At 40.3% G+C, this 17,814-nt stretch overlaps 1 protein-coding gene across 6 annotated transcripts in view; it reads right to left on the bottom strand.

Annotated features, from left to right (window-relative positions):
* The window catches only part of polr3e (polymerase (RNA) III (DNA directed) polypeptide E), a 57,586-nt gene that overhangs the window by 25,732 nt on the left and 14,040 nt on the right, over nt 1-17,814 (bottom strand). For 4 of the 6 annotated variants that reach the window (XM_048609456.1, XM_048609454.1, XM_048609452.1 and 1 more), the window contains 12 exons: nt 17,550-17,632; nt 16,483-16,590; nt 15,708-15,757; nt 11,759-11,878; nt 10,337-10,422; nt 8,974-9,036; nt 8,060-8,104; nt 7,801-7,892; nt 6,809-6,929; nt 5,183-5,264; nt 2,319-2,378; nt 1,448-1,605 (listed from right to left, as the gene is read on the bottom strand). In XM_048609456.1, the coding sequence (XP_048465413.1) occupies nt 1,448-1,605; nt 2,319-2,378; nt 5,183-5,264; nt 6,809-6,929; nt 7,801-7,892; nt 8,060-8,104; nt 8,974-9,036; nt 10,337-10,422; nt 11,759-11,878; nt 15,708-15,757; nt 16,483-16,590; nt 17,550-17,632 (1,068 nt within the window). The remainder of the gene's footprint in view (nt 1-1,447; nt 1,606-2,318; nt 2,379-5,182; nt 5,265-6,808; nt 6,930-7,800; nt 7,893-8,059; nt 8,105-8,973; nt 9,037-10,336; nt 10,423-11,758; nt 11,879-15,707; nt 15,758-16,482; nt 16,591-17,549; nt 17,633-17,814) is intronic. The other 2 variants (XM_048609455.1, XM_020518022.2) reach the window with 1 other exon arrangement.

Genomic DNA, 17,814 nt, shown 5'->3' with positions numbered 1-17,814 from the left:
ACAAAGGAACTGCCTGGAATGTGACATATTCATCTAATGGCAGCCGGCAGCAAAGAGGGAAATCAAAAAAGATCTAAAAAAGTGACCTGAAAGTATGGTAGAGAAATCTTGATTAAAACAGAAATGTTTTGTCTGTTTTCTCTTGCTAAAATGCTCACTCATCTCCCTGATGAAATGAACCAGGAATGAGCTATAACTCTTAGCAATGCAACTCAATAGCCTACCACAATGGTGCTCTTGTGGGAACTGAAAAAGCCAGTGCGATGACTTGGGAAAAAAAGTCTACAGATAGATTATTCGTACAACATGCAGTTGAATGATTAAAAAAAAACTTTCTACTTTTGTGATGTGAAAGAAACAAATGGAAGACAGGACAATGAGTTTGATACAATAATGCAGGGCAACAATTTGAAACATGCAGCAGCCTGTTAAAGGCTCACAAGGGTGGAGTGACAGACAGTCTAATCATATTAACTGTTTTGCCACAGATCTATGCTGTCACCATAGCAACAGTATTGCCCTGGTATAATGTAAAACTGCAAAGCAAATGCAGTATCCCAGTGATGGGATGCACTGTGCTAGGTAGGGTTGAAATGCTTACTTGTTATTACAGGGTGGGGCTAAGCAGGGAAAACTTGCAGCTCTGTGAATCTTTTCTGCTCCTTCTGGTTGACAACTGAAGTGAGTAACCAACAGTAGTTAGTGGGCAAGTCACTAGGCATGTGACACAGTATGAGAGGAACGCTTAAAAAAAAAGTTGCAAAGAATGTTTACATTAATTAAAATTCAAAATTCTGAGAGTATGACAGGGTACATCTCGTTGATTGTTAGGGTGGTCACACCTTGTAGGATATAATTTTCTGATTTGGGCAGTGGTTAGGGAAAGGAAGGTACCACTACCAGCGAGGACGACAAAGACATTGCAGACTGATATAGACTGACTGAATGAATGGGGGGAAAAAAAAACCTTGCAGATGCTGAATGTAATCTGAGAAAATATGTGAAATAGCTCATTTTGGTGGGAGGAATAAAGAAGCACAGTGTTATTTAAACGAAGAATGACTACAGAGTTCCAAGCTACGGAGGGTTCTACATGTTCCAGCGTACAAGTCACAAGAAATTAGTCTGTAGATACTGCTAATAATTAAGATAGTCAATGGAATGCTTTCCTTTCTTGCAAAACTATTTTTTTTTAAAAAACATAACAATAAAGATATTATACTTCAGTTATACAGGGCCCAGGTGAAACATCTGAGTCATAGAGCTTTTACAGCACAGAAAGAAACCATTCAATTCACGGTGTTCATCATCAAATATTCAACCGAATGGTTAGTGGGCAAGCAATTCTATCCAAACTTTAACAGTCAGTACGTAACAGCTGATGTGTTAAAGGCAAGTGTGGCAGCTGTATTGTCATCCCCAAACCCCCAATGAAACATTAGATTACTTGGCCTGAATCCCCATCCAAAGCATGTACTGCCTCTGGACAACATCTGGATGCTTCTTCACAAATTCTGCATCAGGGGGAAGCAGGAACTCCCAGCCCTTGTTGATACGTGGAACTGCCATTTGCTCCAGAAAGTCCTTCACATCCTCAGGGGGGAGCTGATCGATAAAGATGAATAGGTAAGATTGATTTGCCAGGCTTTACTTATTAAAATGACCAAATACTGTTTTATATAAAAAAAATCATTGTTACATATGCTGCATGGCAAAATTTGAACACGTGTAGGGTCTTTGTAAGGTGAAGGCACCAAACCCAACGCATAATGCCAAGAGACTGGATTCTGTACACGATAGCAAACCTTTCAACGTTATTAACTTAAAAATGAAAAATGGCACAATTCATTGCAAAATGACGGTTCTCTTCTGTTTACTGAGAGAATAGATGAAATTCTAAAGGTTAAACACTGTCAATACTCGAACATATTAAGCACTCACCTTCCTATAGATGTATCTTTAAATTCATAAAACTATATTCAGACATTGTTTAAAAGAATTAAATCCCAAAAATAATGAGTTTGGATAAACATTTCTCAAAGTCTGTGCCTTTTTGGTCAGTGTTGGGATGCGAGTATACTGCACAGATTTGAGAGCTTGCATTTATAGATGCAAGCGTGTGAGCAACAATATGCCAGAGAGTGTAGGCATATATATGAGACAGTGTGAAAAAAGGAGTACTATATTTGCAGAATGCTACTGTCCAGTGTTTTGCTTCGTAAATATATCCTATAGAATTGGTTGTTTTTTCACATTGCTGAAAATACCATGGGCTGAACTAACACGGATGTCAGCAGCGAATCTGCTGAGCTGCGTACCTTGATTACAGCGGCTACTTCTTTTCGTATGACCCACAGGTCTTGCGTAAACTTCCACATCTACAACAGGGGAAACAAAGAAAAATAAAATTAAAATTTAACTACCCAATTTTACAGCGATACTGAGATTAGACAAATACATAGGAAGACAGAGCACAAATTTGATTTGAATTTCCCTAACTTGAGAAGATTAAGGGGTGATCTGATCACTTAAAATGATGAAAGGAGTTGTTAGAGTAAATGGAGAGAAACTATTTCCTCTGGTAAGATGTGGGGAGGAGGAAGAGTTCAGAACAATGGGGCACAATCCTAAAATTAGATCTGACAATTTGGGAGCAAAGGCAGGAAACAATTTTTCAAAGGGTAATGGAAATCTAGAATTCTCTTCTCCAAATGTTTGCTGGAAGTGAGTCTGACAGTTACAAAGCTGAGAATGAAAGATTTTTGTCAGATCCAAGCTTCTGCAGTTATCTATAGGACAGACAGGGTTCTGAGCTGCGAACACTCCTATGTTGCTTTAGTTCACTGTGGTGGGTTTTGTAACCAGTTGTAACTAAATCACCAAATTCACTAATAGGTGGTACATCAAGTGCATTCTTTCCCAAGTATTTCTTCATCCCTACACTTCTCCCAGTGACACTAGAAATGGGAGGCAACACACATCTGAAAAGAAATAGACCAGGTCTTTCTTTTTCTTGACAAAAGCCGGAGGGACGAACTAATAGATACCTTCAAATTACGGAAAAGACTAAAACTTGAGGTAATCACCAAACAATCAAATAGGAAATTCAGGAGTAAATTCTTGACACAGTAGTTAGAATGTGAAATCTGCTACCACTGGGAGTGGTTGATGTGAACAGTTTGATTTAATAGGAGGCTAGATAAATACATGAAGAAAAAAGAAGATAATACTGAGTGTATTAGAGGAGGAGGATGGGAGGAAGCACATGTGAAGCATAAACATGGTAATGGACTTGTTAGGCCAAATGGCCAGTTTTATTATGTATTCCATATATAGCATGCAGTATCTAGGTTCAGAAATGGGATCGCAGTTTTCTCATATATTCCATGGATACTCCCATTGTTTCCAAACATCCAGAATCGCTCTGTAATAAACTCAGAATGCTGAAGCTCAGTGCATTCCTCTAAAACTGCTGATTGGTTCTTCTACTTCATAAATCAGCAAGATCAATTAACACATTATTAACAAATACATCCGTCACATCTATGTTGTTTGGATTTGTTTTTAAAATGGCCTGGTCAATTAAAGATACCTATAAAACTAACATGATAATACAATGCACATATTTTATATCTTGGGGATGAAAAGTGGAGGGATTTTGGGAGAAAATTCAAGAGTTTATGGCAAAGGCACTTGAAGACTGGGTTCCAAATATCTGAGTGAACAAAATTAAGGCAAGAATTGAAAGTGAGAGAGATTTTAGGATTGAAGATGGTTTCAGAAATAGAAAGGGGTCCAGGCTAAGGAGAGATTTAAAAACAAAGATAAGAATTTTAAAATTCACGAGATATCAGATCATATGTTTGTGGTTTGCTTCAAAAACAAAACACCAGACACATCTGGACTGTTTCACAAAATGGTGAACCAAATCAAAATTTGTTTTGACATTTGAAAATCATAGGCCAAGCAGTTCTGATGTGAACTCTTTCTAAATGCAGTGTTAAAAGCACGACGTTTTAGATGTACAGCAAGGATGAACAAGCAAAATTCCTAAATTACTTCACAACTTAACTTCATTATTTCAAAAGAACACCTGTTTATACAACAGTCTTACAACCTCAGAGCATCACAAAGCATTTTAACCAATGAAACATAATGTGGTAGCCAATGAGCACAAAACAAGCTCTCACAAATAGCAACGAGATATAATGAGTGGACAACCTGTCTCAGCGATGTTGGGTTTAGGGATAAATAATAGCTGGGATTCCAGGGTGAACTTCGTTTTCCTAATAGCAACCTCCAGAAGAATTCCAATAGGATCTTTTATGAGAGGGCAGACAGGGCTCTGGCTTAATGTCATTAGTGAAAGATGGCAGCTCAACAGCACAGTGTTCTCTCAATATAACCCTGGAATATCAGTTTCCATAACTTCACAGCCAGTTTTCCAATTCAGTACTTTTATTGGGTGATCTATGCTGTCAGGAAACACTCCAGACTTCTTTAGCCATGTCATTTTTGCTTTTTTTTTTTGAAAAATAAATAGAACATTGACCATAAACCTGTAAAAGGATCTCCTTGCATTTTCACTTCATAAAATTTTACAGGTCAGCTCTTGTTCAACTTGTGATAGAAATGAACATGCCAGAACTGAAGCTGGAAAGGAACATGTCAATGAACAGCAATAACCTCAGATCCATTAGGTCTCATACTTGATTCTGCTGTTAGCACTCTTTGAGTGAGGAACGTATAGGTTCATGTGCTACCTCAGGCACTTCAACCCATAAATCCTGTGACGCACCCTCTATGTCTTACAGAGGGAGTGCTGCACTGTCGGAACACTGTGTTTTGGATGAAATTTAAACTTAGCCCCTAGTCTGCCCTCATATAATAGATCCCATGGTACCAATTTGAGAAATTTCAGCGAGTTCTCCACCATGTCACAGCAAATATTTATGTTAACAAACATCACTGAAAAAGATATCTGATAACCAACTTCCTGTTTGCTGGAGCTTGCTGCATGCAGCTTTACAACAATGACTACACTTCAAAAGTACTAGATTGGCTGTAAAATGCTTTGGTCATCCCATGGTCATGAAAAGCACTGTAGACATGCACATCTTTCTTTCAATTTTATTCAGCTTAAATAAAGAAACAAGCGCTCATGTAACATTGGGGTACTCACAACAAAGTCCCTTCCTCTACACAGCACTTCAGCTGCAACTCCACTGTGCGGGCTGCAGCTATCCTTCGGATACAACACATCACTGCTCAAACAAAAACAGGAACATGTTACTCAAGTATGGAGAAATAAAAATATATTTAGAAGTACTTGAAGAACTATAACAAAACAGTGAATTAGATAGGTCACGGCTCTTGACCTCTACACAATCAGTCTGAACATCCTGTCAACCGATTTCAAGCTCAAGCTCCCTTAGATCTTTGGGGTGAGTGGCTATGTCACAGGTCCCATTACCCTGAAGGACATCAGAAACTAGAGACAAATTTAGGTGGATTCTCTTCAGTATACAAGACTAAAGGGAGGGGGATGGGGATGCAATGATCTAATTGAGGTATTTAAGATGAGTAAATGATAATATGGTAAGCACAGCAGAGAGAAATTTACTTCTACCAGGAGCAGCCCTGAATAGGAGGGCATAAAAATCAGAGCCAGGTCATTCAGGGGTCAAGAGGCATTTCTTTATGCAAAGGATGGTGGAAGGTCAGAACCTTCTCACCAAAAAAGCCAGCAAGCGAGCAGGTATGAACATTTAAAAACTGAAATTGATGCTTTTTCTTGGGTGAGCTTGCTAAGGAATATGGAACAACAGCCACGGTCTAATTGAATAGCGAAACAGACAGGACAGCCTCCTCCTGTTCCGACGGCAGACCAATGTTCTCTGGTGCTGCAGCCTTGACGTTGATAATTAGAATTGTGGATATTAAGGGCAATGAGCAGATCTTACTCCCAACAGTAATCAGCTTCCTGCATGCTCTGTAAAAGCCTTCAATAACGGTATCCATTAATGTGCATTTCTGGTGTCTTTTGGATCGCAATTGTCCCAAAGAGTTTCAAACAGAAGAAACAGGCACTGAGTAGACAGTGAGGCTGGAAATATTGTGCAAAAGATATTTTTCGGGTTAGGGACTTTAAAGATGAGCAGCAACAGCAAGTTGGAGTGGGTAGTGGAGAGAAGTACAGACTGTACAGTCAGCCCAGTTGACTCTGAAGAGACTGCAAATTAGTGACATCCCTCCATGCAATGCATTTCCAAACCAGGCACTCCAAACTAGGAGACTCTTGCTCAGCATTTCAAGGAACTCACCCTTCAGTTAAAGTATGTTGCACAACTTACTGTCTCAAGTTACCCACGCCTAGTTATATGCAATCAGTAAGTTTAAACCGCAAATCATTATATACCGAAGGTTTCATTGATCGTTAAGGGACCTACTCAAGTGAGAGATAGGGTACCCCATGCTCACCCAACCTAAAGACAGACTGTAAAATTTGTTCTAGTAACTAATTTAACGGGGCTCATTAACAGTATCAATGTAATTGTTAAGCTGAAAATTCTTACGGACAGGATCAAGACCTCAAACCATTGTATTCAGCACCAAGTAAACATCTCATAGCAAATTAAACAATTTAATATGGGGTCTGGGGGGAGATAAAGTTCACTGGAGAACAAGGGCTCTTCCACTGATGTATTCTGGTTCAAAGATGATCATATTTGGTCAGCCACAAATATGCATTTTGTCAAAGAGAATCTTGCACTAATTGAATGGCTACTGAGTTATCATCAGGACGTACCTTTTAACGACCCAGCATCCCTGAACCAACATGGCCACTTGCTGAATACAGCGTAAGACTGCCGTGGAATCAACTCCTGATCCTAGAAGACCCATCAGATTTGCAAACTGTACAACTTTCACTATGTCAGGAGGGAAGAGACAGAGAAATAATGTCCATTAGATATAAAACTGTGCACATTAAATAACCTTTGTATTCAACTTACTGTGACCAATGTCATCAGCAGACCACGATGTATGTATACACAAAAAGATCTCAGTTTGCTCGATAAAATTCAGATCAAAAAGTAGAGTGAATTTACAAAATGTGCAATGGGCATGTAATCTTGTTCACTGCGAGAGTTCCTGTGAATACCATACATGTGTTCCCAGGACTCCATGCATGAGGGGTGGGGATTAGAAAGCTCTATAAAAATCACCCTTTATCAGCTCAATACTACAACAACCTGCACTTACACAGTACCTTTAATGTAGTAAAACATCCCTAGGCCCTTCACAGGAATGCTATTAGATAACGTGACACTGAGCCACAGAAGGAGATATTAGACAGCTTTGTCAGATGCATCTTAAAAGAGGAAAGCTGTAGGGAGGCAATTCCAGACCTTCGGCCTGGGGAGAATAAAAGGCACAGCTGCCAACAGTGGATCGATTAAAATGAAGAACGTACAAGAGGTGAGAAATTAGAGCAGCACAGAGATTTGTAAGTGTTGTAGAGATGGAGGAGATTACAGAGACAGGGGTGGCCAAGGCCATGGAGGAAGGTGAGTAAACAAACATTGTAGATTTGAGGTGGTGTTGGCTTAGAAGTCAATGTGGTCATCCAGCAGAGGGGTGATTCGTGAACAGGGCTTGGTGCAAGTTTGAAAACATACAGCAGAGTTTTGCATTAGCTCAATTTTACAGGGAGAAGTTGGGATGCCAGACAGGAATGTAGACGTGCATTTGGGGCACTGCAAGAAACAAATCATCGCCAGAAAGTAGCAAACCACTCACCATTCTTCATCAGGGTCCTCACTTGATCTGCGAGGGGAAGAGTTCGTAGCTGAGCCATAGACAGCACATTACTGGGGGCCAGAGGGACCTTCCTGCAAAGGAAATCAATATTGCTGAATCTCTGAATAACACAGCTTTACCTGCAAAGATTTTCAAATCAGAGAATGATTTTAAAAACTAGAACTCTTGCAGGGAAGTAGCATTATAGTTCAATATGGGTTTGAGCCCAGCAGGATATGAAGGAAAAGAGTTGACTTACGATTCCTCTTCTTCAACCAGAGGCATCAACATGGACAAATATTCACTGCAGAGAGAGAGAGAGGAAATGCTGTTTGAACAGAAAGAAAGATTCACATTCACACAGCAGTCTTCACAACTTGATCGAGCTTTTTAAAGCTTGAATCAAGATTTTAAGAAGTAGAAACTATGCTTGCAAACCTGATGCAGGTTAACAAATTACTAGGATGGTGAATCAGGCAGGTTAATCTACTGCTTTAAAAACTATCTCAGGGGGAGATTAAATCATGCAATATACTGCAAATGGCAAAGTGATTAAAGATATTGTTTCTTCATAATGGTGTATGATTGCAGAAAAAGTGTGGGTGAACAGGAAAGAGCCTTACAAACAGTTATTGTCAAAAAGGATGAGAGTCCAGCTATAAACCAATGCAAGCAGGGTCCTGGTCTATAGAACTCATTCCATGATAACTGGATTACATGTGGTTTTAATGAAATCTCATGCCATTCAAGAGATGCACGAAAAATTAGCCAGGGGTTCAGTTCCTGATAAATTATCCAGTGAAAGGGGATGGGGCTCAACAATGAGTGATCCTACAGTTGGGCTGCTTGCCAATACTAATTATCCAGACTAATTATGCATTTATATAGCACCTGTCACGATGCAGAACATACTAATGCATTTCACAATCAACAAAATAATTTAAAAGTGTCGTAACTGCTGTAAGAAATGCAGCAGTCAAACTGAGTTCAGAAAGCTCCCACAAACAGCAATGGGATAATGACCAAGGTAATCTGTTTTCTGAGGACGGGTCACCAGACCCGAAACATTAACTCTGTTTTCTCCTTCACAGATGCTGCCAGACCTGCTGAGTCTTTCCAGCAACTTTGTTTTTGAATCTATTTTCTGACGTTGGTTCAGGAATAAATGCTCACCAGAACAGGAGGAAGAACTCCCCTGCTCTCCGACATAGTGCCCTGGGACATTTGATGTCCAGTCTGAGAACAAAGAGAGGGCCTCATTTTAATAACACAAGTTAGACGAGGCGTTCAGCGCTCAGCACTCTCAAGCTGCAAAAGTATGCAACAGCAGCAAGAGCAGGAAGTATAAAATACACAGGAGGAAGGAAGCTCGGCTCACAGTGTAGCATCAATAAATGCTGGGTACCAAGAAAATAATTTAATTTGTTGGATCTATTTGGGAGGTGAATAATTTTTTTGTTCCTGCTCTTCCCAGGCCTTGCACTACTTCCACTCTACCTGCTGACAGCTTATCTGTGAGGCAGTGAAGAAACAGCTGCTCTCTCTAAATCCCTAAGCCCCTGAAAATGGATTCTTGTCAGTTTTCTGTTTCCCACCACATTGTGTTTCAAGCTGGCAAATCATGATTGGTGGGATTTTCTGCTAGTTTCAGCACTTTTGAGTTAGGAGGTGGGAATTGGCAAGAGGAACAATAGACACCCACAATAGACACCCAACAGCTGCTTCAGCAGCTTGGGGATTGGGTGATTTGACAAATCACTGCCAATTTATGTGATCAGAACGCCTTGATCGTGCAAAAACGGATATCTAAGTGTCAGTCAAAAGGAGTAATTAAAATTTAGGTTTTTTGTTAAAAGAGTAGGAACTGCATTCTAATGGAAATAGATTATAAGTTTATTGAAAACACAGCACAATCTTTGTAATTCTCCATTCCCATTCTGACTTCTACCTCCTACACTGTCCCATCGAAGCTCAACGCAAGCTTGAAAAACAGGCACCTCACTGTTTGATTAGGCTTTGACAACTATTCAACCTCAATACTCAGGTCAAGTTTCAAATAATACCCATTGTTCCAATTTATCTTAACACAGGTGCTTGTAATGATTGTTGTTGCCATTTTCATCTTCTCCAAACACAGAAACTACGAGCGGGTCTAGGTCTACACGTACCTTTTCTCCCTTGCCCACCACCACCTTTTGGATCTTATTCCTCATCCACCATATCACAGATCTTCGCTTCTGCTCTTTCACCCCCTCTCACCTTTCACTGCACCTTCACTTGTTTAAAAGTTACATTTTTCACTTTTCCAAGTTTTAATCAAAAGTAATTGATTAGAACCATTAATCCCTTGTTTCTCTCCATTCTTATGCTTGACCAGTTGTATGTTTCCAGGATTTTGTGATTTTATTTCTAATTTCCAGTGTCCACAGTATTGTGCGTTTAGACACATTAAAAAGGATGTGTTTTACAGGGGTTGAGATGAAGTGATATCATCTATATCTAAAGTAATTGACCCTTGCAGATGCCCAGCTCATACCTTGGGGATTTAGTTAACTCGGTTGTCTCCAACATGCCAGCCAGCTGACTGAAAAGATATTGCCGCTCGTGCTCAGACCGGCTGTCCTGTATACACAACACACACATCATCAGTAACCCCATTACACACACAGAAAGCGCGGCCACCTTGTGCCTATCACAGACACAGGAAGCACTGCCCTCTTGTGTCCAGTTCTAACTGTACAATACAACATAGAGACGACACAATGCTATGTCAAAAACACTGGAAGGTACTTACTGAACCATTTTACTATATTTAACAATGACAAGATTTGCTAGTTTCATAGCAAACCCAGAATTATAGAACTTTACTGGGAGCAGGTGTTGGCCTGTATGTAAAACATTTGCATGCATCACCGTCAGTAAATCTTTACTGCACGCCTCAAAGATTCTGAAGTAATTTCTGGAATTTAATAAGAATGGCACATGACTACTTAAGTAGATCGGGGCAATTCATTTCCTAATGCAGGAGAAATGAATTGAGACAGGCAGATGGATAACAGCTTTCGGCAATCATACTCCAACAGGATATGCCCCGTTTACTGGAGACGATGCATAGATACCAATCATTTGGTTCAACCAATCACACCAGTTTTTATGCTCCACGCTAAAGTTAAATAACATTAACCATATTCACAGTATTAGTTAGCTCCCTTTTCTGGTTCTTGTCTGTTTCAAGTTTAAAGCTAGGAAAAAGAGTAGGCCATTCGGCCCTTAAAGCCTGCTCTGCCATAAGATCATGACTGATCTGAAAATGTATGTGGTAGAATATATTCAAAAGCAAATATGATATATTGGCCTAATGGGGGCAGAGGTTATCAAATTGTTCTATTTTCAACAGGAGAGCAACTAAACCTACATGGCGGAAGGAAAAAGCTGATCAACAGCAACCCTGGGCTCGTTTTATCTTCACATTTACACACGCCTCATGAAAACGGCACCTTGACTGAGAATACAATCCTGTTGGCTGGAGGAGTCTGACATTCTCACACTAAAGGGTGCAGGTTCATGGCTTTAAGTGAGTACAAACATATCTAACAGTGTCAAGCTTGTACAATTTCAAAAGATCAAGGGCTAATAGCTTAGCAAACGAGGCAAGCAAAATGAACACATTCAGAAGCCTAAAATAAACAGGGAATAGAAGAGGAGTAATGGAGAATCTAAGACAGAACTCCATTTCCTTGTGATTAGCATTTAAGAAAGTGACAATAATATTTATAAAACAAAATTAAATTGTTTTAAAGCGATGACAACATCTTAACACAAATCTACTTTAAATAAAATTGTGGGATGTAGGAAATAAGTTTTAAACAGGAAGTTTTTTTTTTTAATAAAAGTCTTGTTTTGACAATAAGAGGACAGAGAGACTGTAAACCTTCCAGGGACTCATCATTCAGCGCACCTTCACACCACAGTAATGGAGGTGATACCAGGGCTCTTCTGCCTGTTTCTTCTGCAGGAACTCGTAAGACTGGATACGACGTTGTCGAGCTTGCTCACTCTCCGGACGTGAGAAACGAACCTAAGGAGATCATGAGAAAGATGGTTCCTGTTACAGGTGTAACTAAGCTCAGAATTGAATAGATTACACAATAAACAACCATAGGACATTGCACTAGCTTTGGGAAACCACAATGTAGAATATTTCACTTCGATTTTGGTTGTAATAATTGATAAAACAAGTTATTGATTTCATATCATGAACATAACGACTTGCATACGTACAGCACCTTTAACAGTTCTTTTTTTCATTACTGTGATGGGAGTGTCCCTGGCAAAGCCAGCCTTCACTGATCATCTCTAATTGCCCTTGAGACAAGGTTATGGATCAACAGCGAGTGACTCACCTCCTGATTCCTCAAAACTTGTCCAGCATTTGCAAGGATCAAGTCAGGAGTGTGATGGAATACTCCTCACTTGCCTGAATGAATGCAGCTCCAACAACACAAGAAGCTTGACACCGTCCAGGACAAAGTAGCCTGCTTGATTGGCATGCATCCACATTCACACCATTTACCACTGAAGCTCAGCAGCAGTGATGTGTACTATCAAAAGATGCACTGCAGAAATTCACCAAGGTTTCTTGATAGCACCTTCCAAACTCTCAATCACTACTGTCTGGAAGGAAATGGGAGGCAGATACAGGGGAGCACAACCACCTGCACATTCGGTTCCAAGCCGCTCAGCATCCTGACTCGGCAAAATGTTGCAGTTCTTTCACGGCTGCTGGGTCAAAATCCTGGAACTTTCTACCAAAAAGAATTGTGCACGTCCCTACACTAAATGGTCAGCAGGCAGGTCACTGTCACCTTCCCTTTGAGAAGTGGTTAACCCTTCAACCTTAGAGTTGAAATTAATTTTTCACATTGGAAAGACAACTAGTGAAGTGCCACAAGGATCAGTCCAAGGGCCTCAATTATTTACCACCTATTTAATGACTTTGATACAAACATAGGTGGGAAGGCATGTGGTGATGAGGACATAAGGAATCTGCAAAGGGAATGGTTGAGGGAATAAGCAAAAACTTGGCAGATGGAGTTTAATGTAGGAAGATATGAAGTCATGCATTTTGGTAGGAAGAATCACAAGACAGACTATTATTTACATGCAGAGAGATGCCAAAAATGTGCAACACAGAGGGCTCTGGGTGTTCTTGTGCAGGAAACACAAAGAGTTAGTGTGCAGCTGTATCAAGTAATTATGAAGGCAAATGGAATTAATGCTTTATTGCTAAGGGATTGGATTTAAAAATAAGGAAGTCTATGTTATAACAGTACAGGGTGTTGATGAGGCCGCACCTGAAGTGCTGCATGCAGTTTCTGGTATTAAGGAAAGGATACACTATCATCAGAAGCCATTCAAAAAAGATTTACTAAGCTGGTTCCTGGGATGAAAAGATTGACTTATCAAGAATAGTTAAATAGGTAAGACTTTGGTGCGTTGTATTTTAGAAAAATAAGGGTTGACCTTACTGAAACATACAAGATTTGGAGGGAGCTCGTCAGGGTAGATGTAAAGATATTCCCATTGGTAGGGAAATCTAAATCTAGGGGACAAAGTTACAGAATAAGGCACATTTATTTAAAACTAGATATGAAGGAATTTCTTCGCTCAGAGGATAATGAATGCCTGGAATTCAGAGAGTTTGGAGGCTAGATCATTGAAAGTGCTTAAAGAAGAGATAAATAGATTTTTGAAATATCAAGGAGTTGAGGACTATTAGGGGCTGGTACATAACAGTTGAGGCGTGGGGCAGATCTTTTAAGAATAGCAGGGCAGGGCTGAGGGAAACGAATGTCCAACTGATATGTTGTATTATGTTCAAGGGCAATTAGGGATTGCGGGGGCAGTAAATGTTGGTCCAACCAGTGAAGCCCACATCCGCTGAATGAAATTTAAGAAGGATCATATATTGCTTTGTGCTTTCTTACTTTGAGCGGCTGTACAGTACGTTGGTGAGGCCACTTTTGGAATACTGCGTTCAATTCTGGTCTCCCTGCTATAGGAAAGATGTTGTTAAACGTGAAGGAGTTCAGAAAAGATTTACAAGGAATGTTGCCAGGATTGGGAGGGTTTGAGCTCTAGGGAGAGGCTGACTAGGCTGCAGCTATTTTCCCTGGAGCATCACAGGCTGAGGGGTGACCTTATAGAGGTTTATAAAATCATAAGGAGCATGGATAGAGTGAATTGCCAAGGTCTTTTTCCCAGGGTATGGGAGGCCAAAACTGGACAGCATAGGTTTAAAGTGCGAGGGGAAAGATAAAAAAGGGACCCAAGGGCAAATTGTTCACACAGAGGCTGGTGCATGTATGGAATGAGCTGCCAGAGGAAGTGGTGGAGGCTGGTACTATTACAAGATTTAAAAGACACCTAGATGGGTACATGAATAGGAAGGGTTTACAGGGATATGGACCAAATGCTGGCAAGTGAGACTAGATTAATTTAGGACATCTGGTCGGCATGGACGAGTTGGACCAAAGGGTCTGTTTCCGTACTGTACATCGCTATGACTCTACATCATACAGTACTGACACCTGCAGGCATCCTTCATGGGGTTACTGGCAGTGTGTATACATAAATAGTGCATGCCAGAAGGCTATTTGACTACAGAAGAATTCAGTTGAAATCCATTTTCGCCAAATACATACAACACAAGTACAAATATTAGGGGCGGCACGGTAGCTCAGTGGTTCGCACGGCTGCCTCACAGCACCAGAGTTCAATTCCAGCCTTGAGCGACTGTCTGTGTGGAGTTTGCATGCTCTCCCCGTGTCTGCATGGGTTTCCTCCGGATGCTCCAGTTTCCTCCCACAGTCTAAAGATGTGCAGGCTAGGTGGATTGGCCATGCTAAATTGCCCATAGTGTTCAGGGATGTGCAGATTAGGTGGGTTATGGCGAATGGGTCTGGGTGGGATGCTGTGAGGGTCGGTGTGGCCTTGTTCGGCCAAAGGGCCTGTTTCCACACTTTAGGGATTCTATGATCTTCCATGAAATAGTCACCAAGGATACTTATGATGAGTGGAATCCCTTGCATTGAAAGTCCATTAACTAGTCTATTCACACTCAGTCCAACATGAAACCTACTGTTCTGCAAACAAACTTGCATTTACGCAGCATCTTCCATGTTCTCAGAACTATCGAAAGTGCTCCAGAGCTAAGGACAGTCATTCCTCCAGATCGGCAAGGTTCCATCCGAAAACGCCGCGAATAATGAAATTTTTATTTGCGGAGCTTGTTTAAAAGTAAGTTAAAATTGAAGATCGTCGAGTTTTGCCCGCAGATGTTGAATTTTGTTGTAACTTATGTTTTGGTGCGGATAGGCAAATTCAGGATTCGCAATTTCACGGATACAGAGGATTTACTATAACTACCACTGAAACTATTTACAGTACAGGATGGGGCTACATTTGGCTTATTTTCTAGAACTCAAAATGACACTGCTTTAAAAAGTCTCAACTACCAAAGGATAAGAAGTTTAGATAACGTATAGACGAAAAGAATCTTTGCATTCAGCAAGCAACTGATGATAAAAATCAGGCAGAATTCCAAGCAAAAGTGTTTCTATGAAAAGATCGCTCAACACTCTTAAGGTTTTCTTTGTACAGGCAGTCCCCAGCTGGTGAACAGGTTCCATTCAAGTCCATTCGCAAGCCAACATGTAAGTAAGTCGGAACACATTCCAGGATAATATAAAATAGCTGTTCCCGAGTATGAGGGAACATTGATATGCTGGATCTTTAAAATTAAACTCTTGTATGGGATTGCATTTGTATGAACAAGCATTTACTAAGTCAGATGCTCATAAGTCAGGGACCCCGTGTACAGTGGTAATGAATTAGGTTCCACTTACAGTGATCTGCTTAACGTCATCTTCAGCCTCATCCTGAGAAGAGTCACCAGCTGCAGGAGAATAAGAACATTGCACATTACTTAAGAATTTGATATTGGCAGGTCACTGCCATCAGTTTCTGATCCCGGTTCCTCCATAGCCTAACACACTATTCTCCCAGTGAAGAGGGATTTCAAATAGATTTGCAGTGAAGAAACAGACCTTCATTGCAATGCTCTACACTTCATTATTAGCTTATTATTATGTTCTTATTATACCGTTCCTTTTTTCTTCTGTTTATCTAATATTCTCTTAAATGTATCGATATTACACATCTCAAATATTTCTTAGTAAAGATGTTTTTCTTGATTTCCCGATTAGATTTATTACCAATAATCTTATGTTTTGTACTTTTGGCTTCTCCCCAAGAAGTTAAACATTTTCTCCAAGTCTAACCCTTTCATGACCTCAAACAGGTCACCCCTCAGTCTTCTCTCTTTGAGGAGAAAAAGGATCCCAGCCTAGTGAGTCTTTTCTGGTATCTAACAACCTCAATGTTGGTACTATTCTTGAAGTTTGAAAACACTTTGAGTTAATCTTTCTTGGTAGGAAACCAAAGCCTCACACTTGGAGAGCTCAGGAAACCTCACAGAGAAACTCTGCATTTGACAATTTACACTGGCTGATGTTCAGAATATTCTGTTGTCCAGTCTGTTGTTGAGCTCCCTTCTTAGCCCCTCGACAGGTTGATTCAACGGAGCACAAACCGTTGATCAAGTCTGACCCAACTTCCTACCTTCATTTGCAGCTTCTCTCTCCCTGTGTTTTGCATCCGCTTTATCCAAGTAGGAGAAACTTGGTCTCAGCTGTAGTATTCCATGTAACGGAGTGATGTGTAGCTCTCCTGTCGCACAATGTTGGGAGAGAAAAAGCTAATAAAAAGCATCCATGGATTGGTTGATTGTCAGGAAAATAAACTCCTTAAAATAACACAGTGTGCTCTCAGTAACTGATTGCAGAATGATGTTTCAGTCTGATGTAACAGTGAGGAATTGATGCCTGTGTGTGCACATTGTGTATATGCCAGCACTTTGTACTACGTGCCCTGTTAAAAAGGCTTTTTGCTTTAATCACATACTTACACCACTTCCCTTGAAATTCTGTCCTCACATTACTCACTGCAGATGTTAAAGAAAGAAATTGCATTTATATTGTACCTTTTGTGACCTTGGGACATTCCAAAGTACCTTATTAACAATGAAGCACTTTTTGAAGTATAGTCATTCTTGTCATGCAGAAACGCTGCATACTGAACCATATATGCCTTCTAAGGTGGCTTTCTACCCGTGTTGTGGAAGATAATTATTCCACAACCAACATCGCAGATTATCTGGAGACATTGAGAGGATGTGGATGGGGGTCAGCGATCAATGAGAATGGATATACTACCCATTGGAATTTTAAACTTCCTGGGTAATTAATGCTCAGTCATTGTGTTGGGACTGCCAAGAGGTGATGAACAGTATGTTTCAAGTTATGTCCAAAAAACAGAAGATCTAGCCCTAGGGGATGGTGATACATTAGCCTAGTCTGCAATCCCACAATTAAATTTGTTAACATTTCCTGTTGCCACAGGTTATGATCAAACTGAATGCACCCTGACTTACTTGCTTCTGGACCTGAATAACCCGAAAAAGAACTGGCACACAGACATAGATTGGTCTTGCGCATTAGACCTTGAACAAGAGTAAATGCAGCTACGAATCAGCACAACTTTCTCCCAAGACCTTTGTAATAAACATATCCCTTTCCTTAATCCACTTGCATCTAATGTTCAGCAAAAGATGGATCCATTTCCCTCACCTTTCCTGTAGACTGCAGCAGCATATCGGGAGGTGTTGACAGCAGATTGAATGGATGAGAAGGTCTGTTTGTCCATGAGTTTGCTGGAGATGGGAAGGTGAGAAAGTTTCAGAAATCAAAACACCCTGTTGAAGCCAAACTAACAGCAGCGGCTGTCATATCGTAAACTTATAGAAAAAGAACTCTAAGGTTTGCTGCAAGAACCAAAATATTAATGCTGCTGTGGTAGAGTTTACTTCTCCTACACGCAAAATGCCCCTATCCT

The sequence above is a fragment of the Rhincodon typus genome, chromosome 21 (genome assembly GCF_021869965.1).
Source record: "Rhincodon typus isolate 14 chromosome 21, sRhiTyp1.1, whole genome shotgun sequence".
NCBI classification, from domain to species: Eukaryota; Metazoa; Chordata; class Chondrichthyes; order Orectolobiformes; family Rhincodontidae; genus Rhincodon; species Rhincodon typus.
The sequence above is the reverse complement of the archived record's forward strand: the minus strand, read 5'-3'. Positions and strand labels throughout refer to the sequence as shown.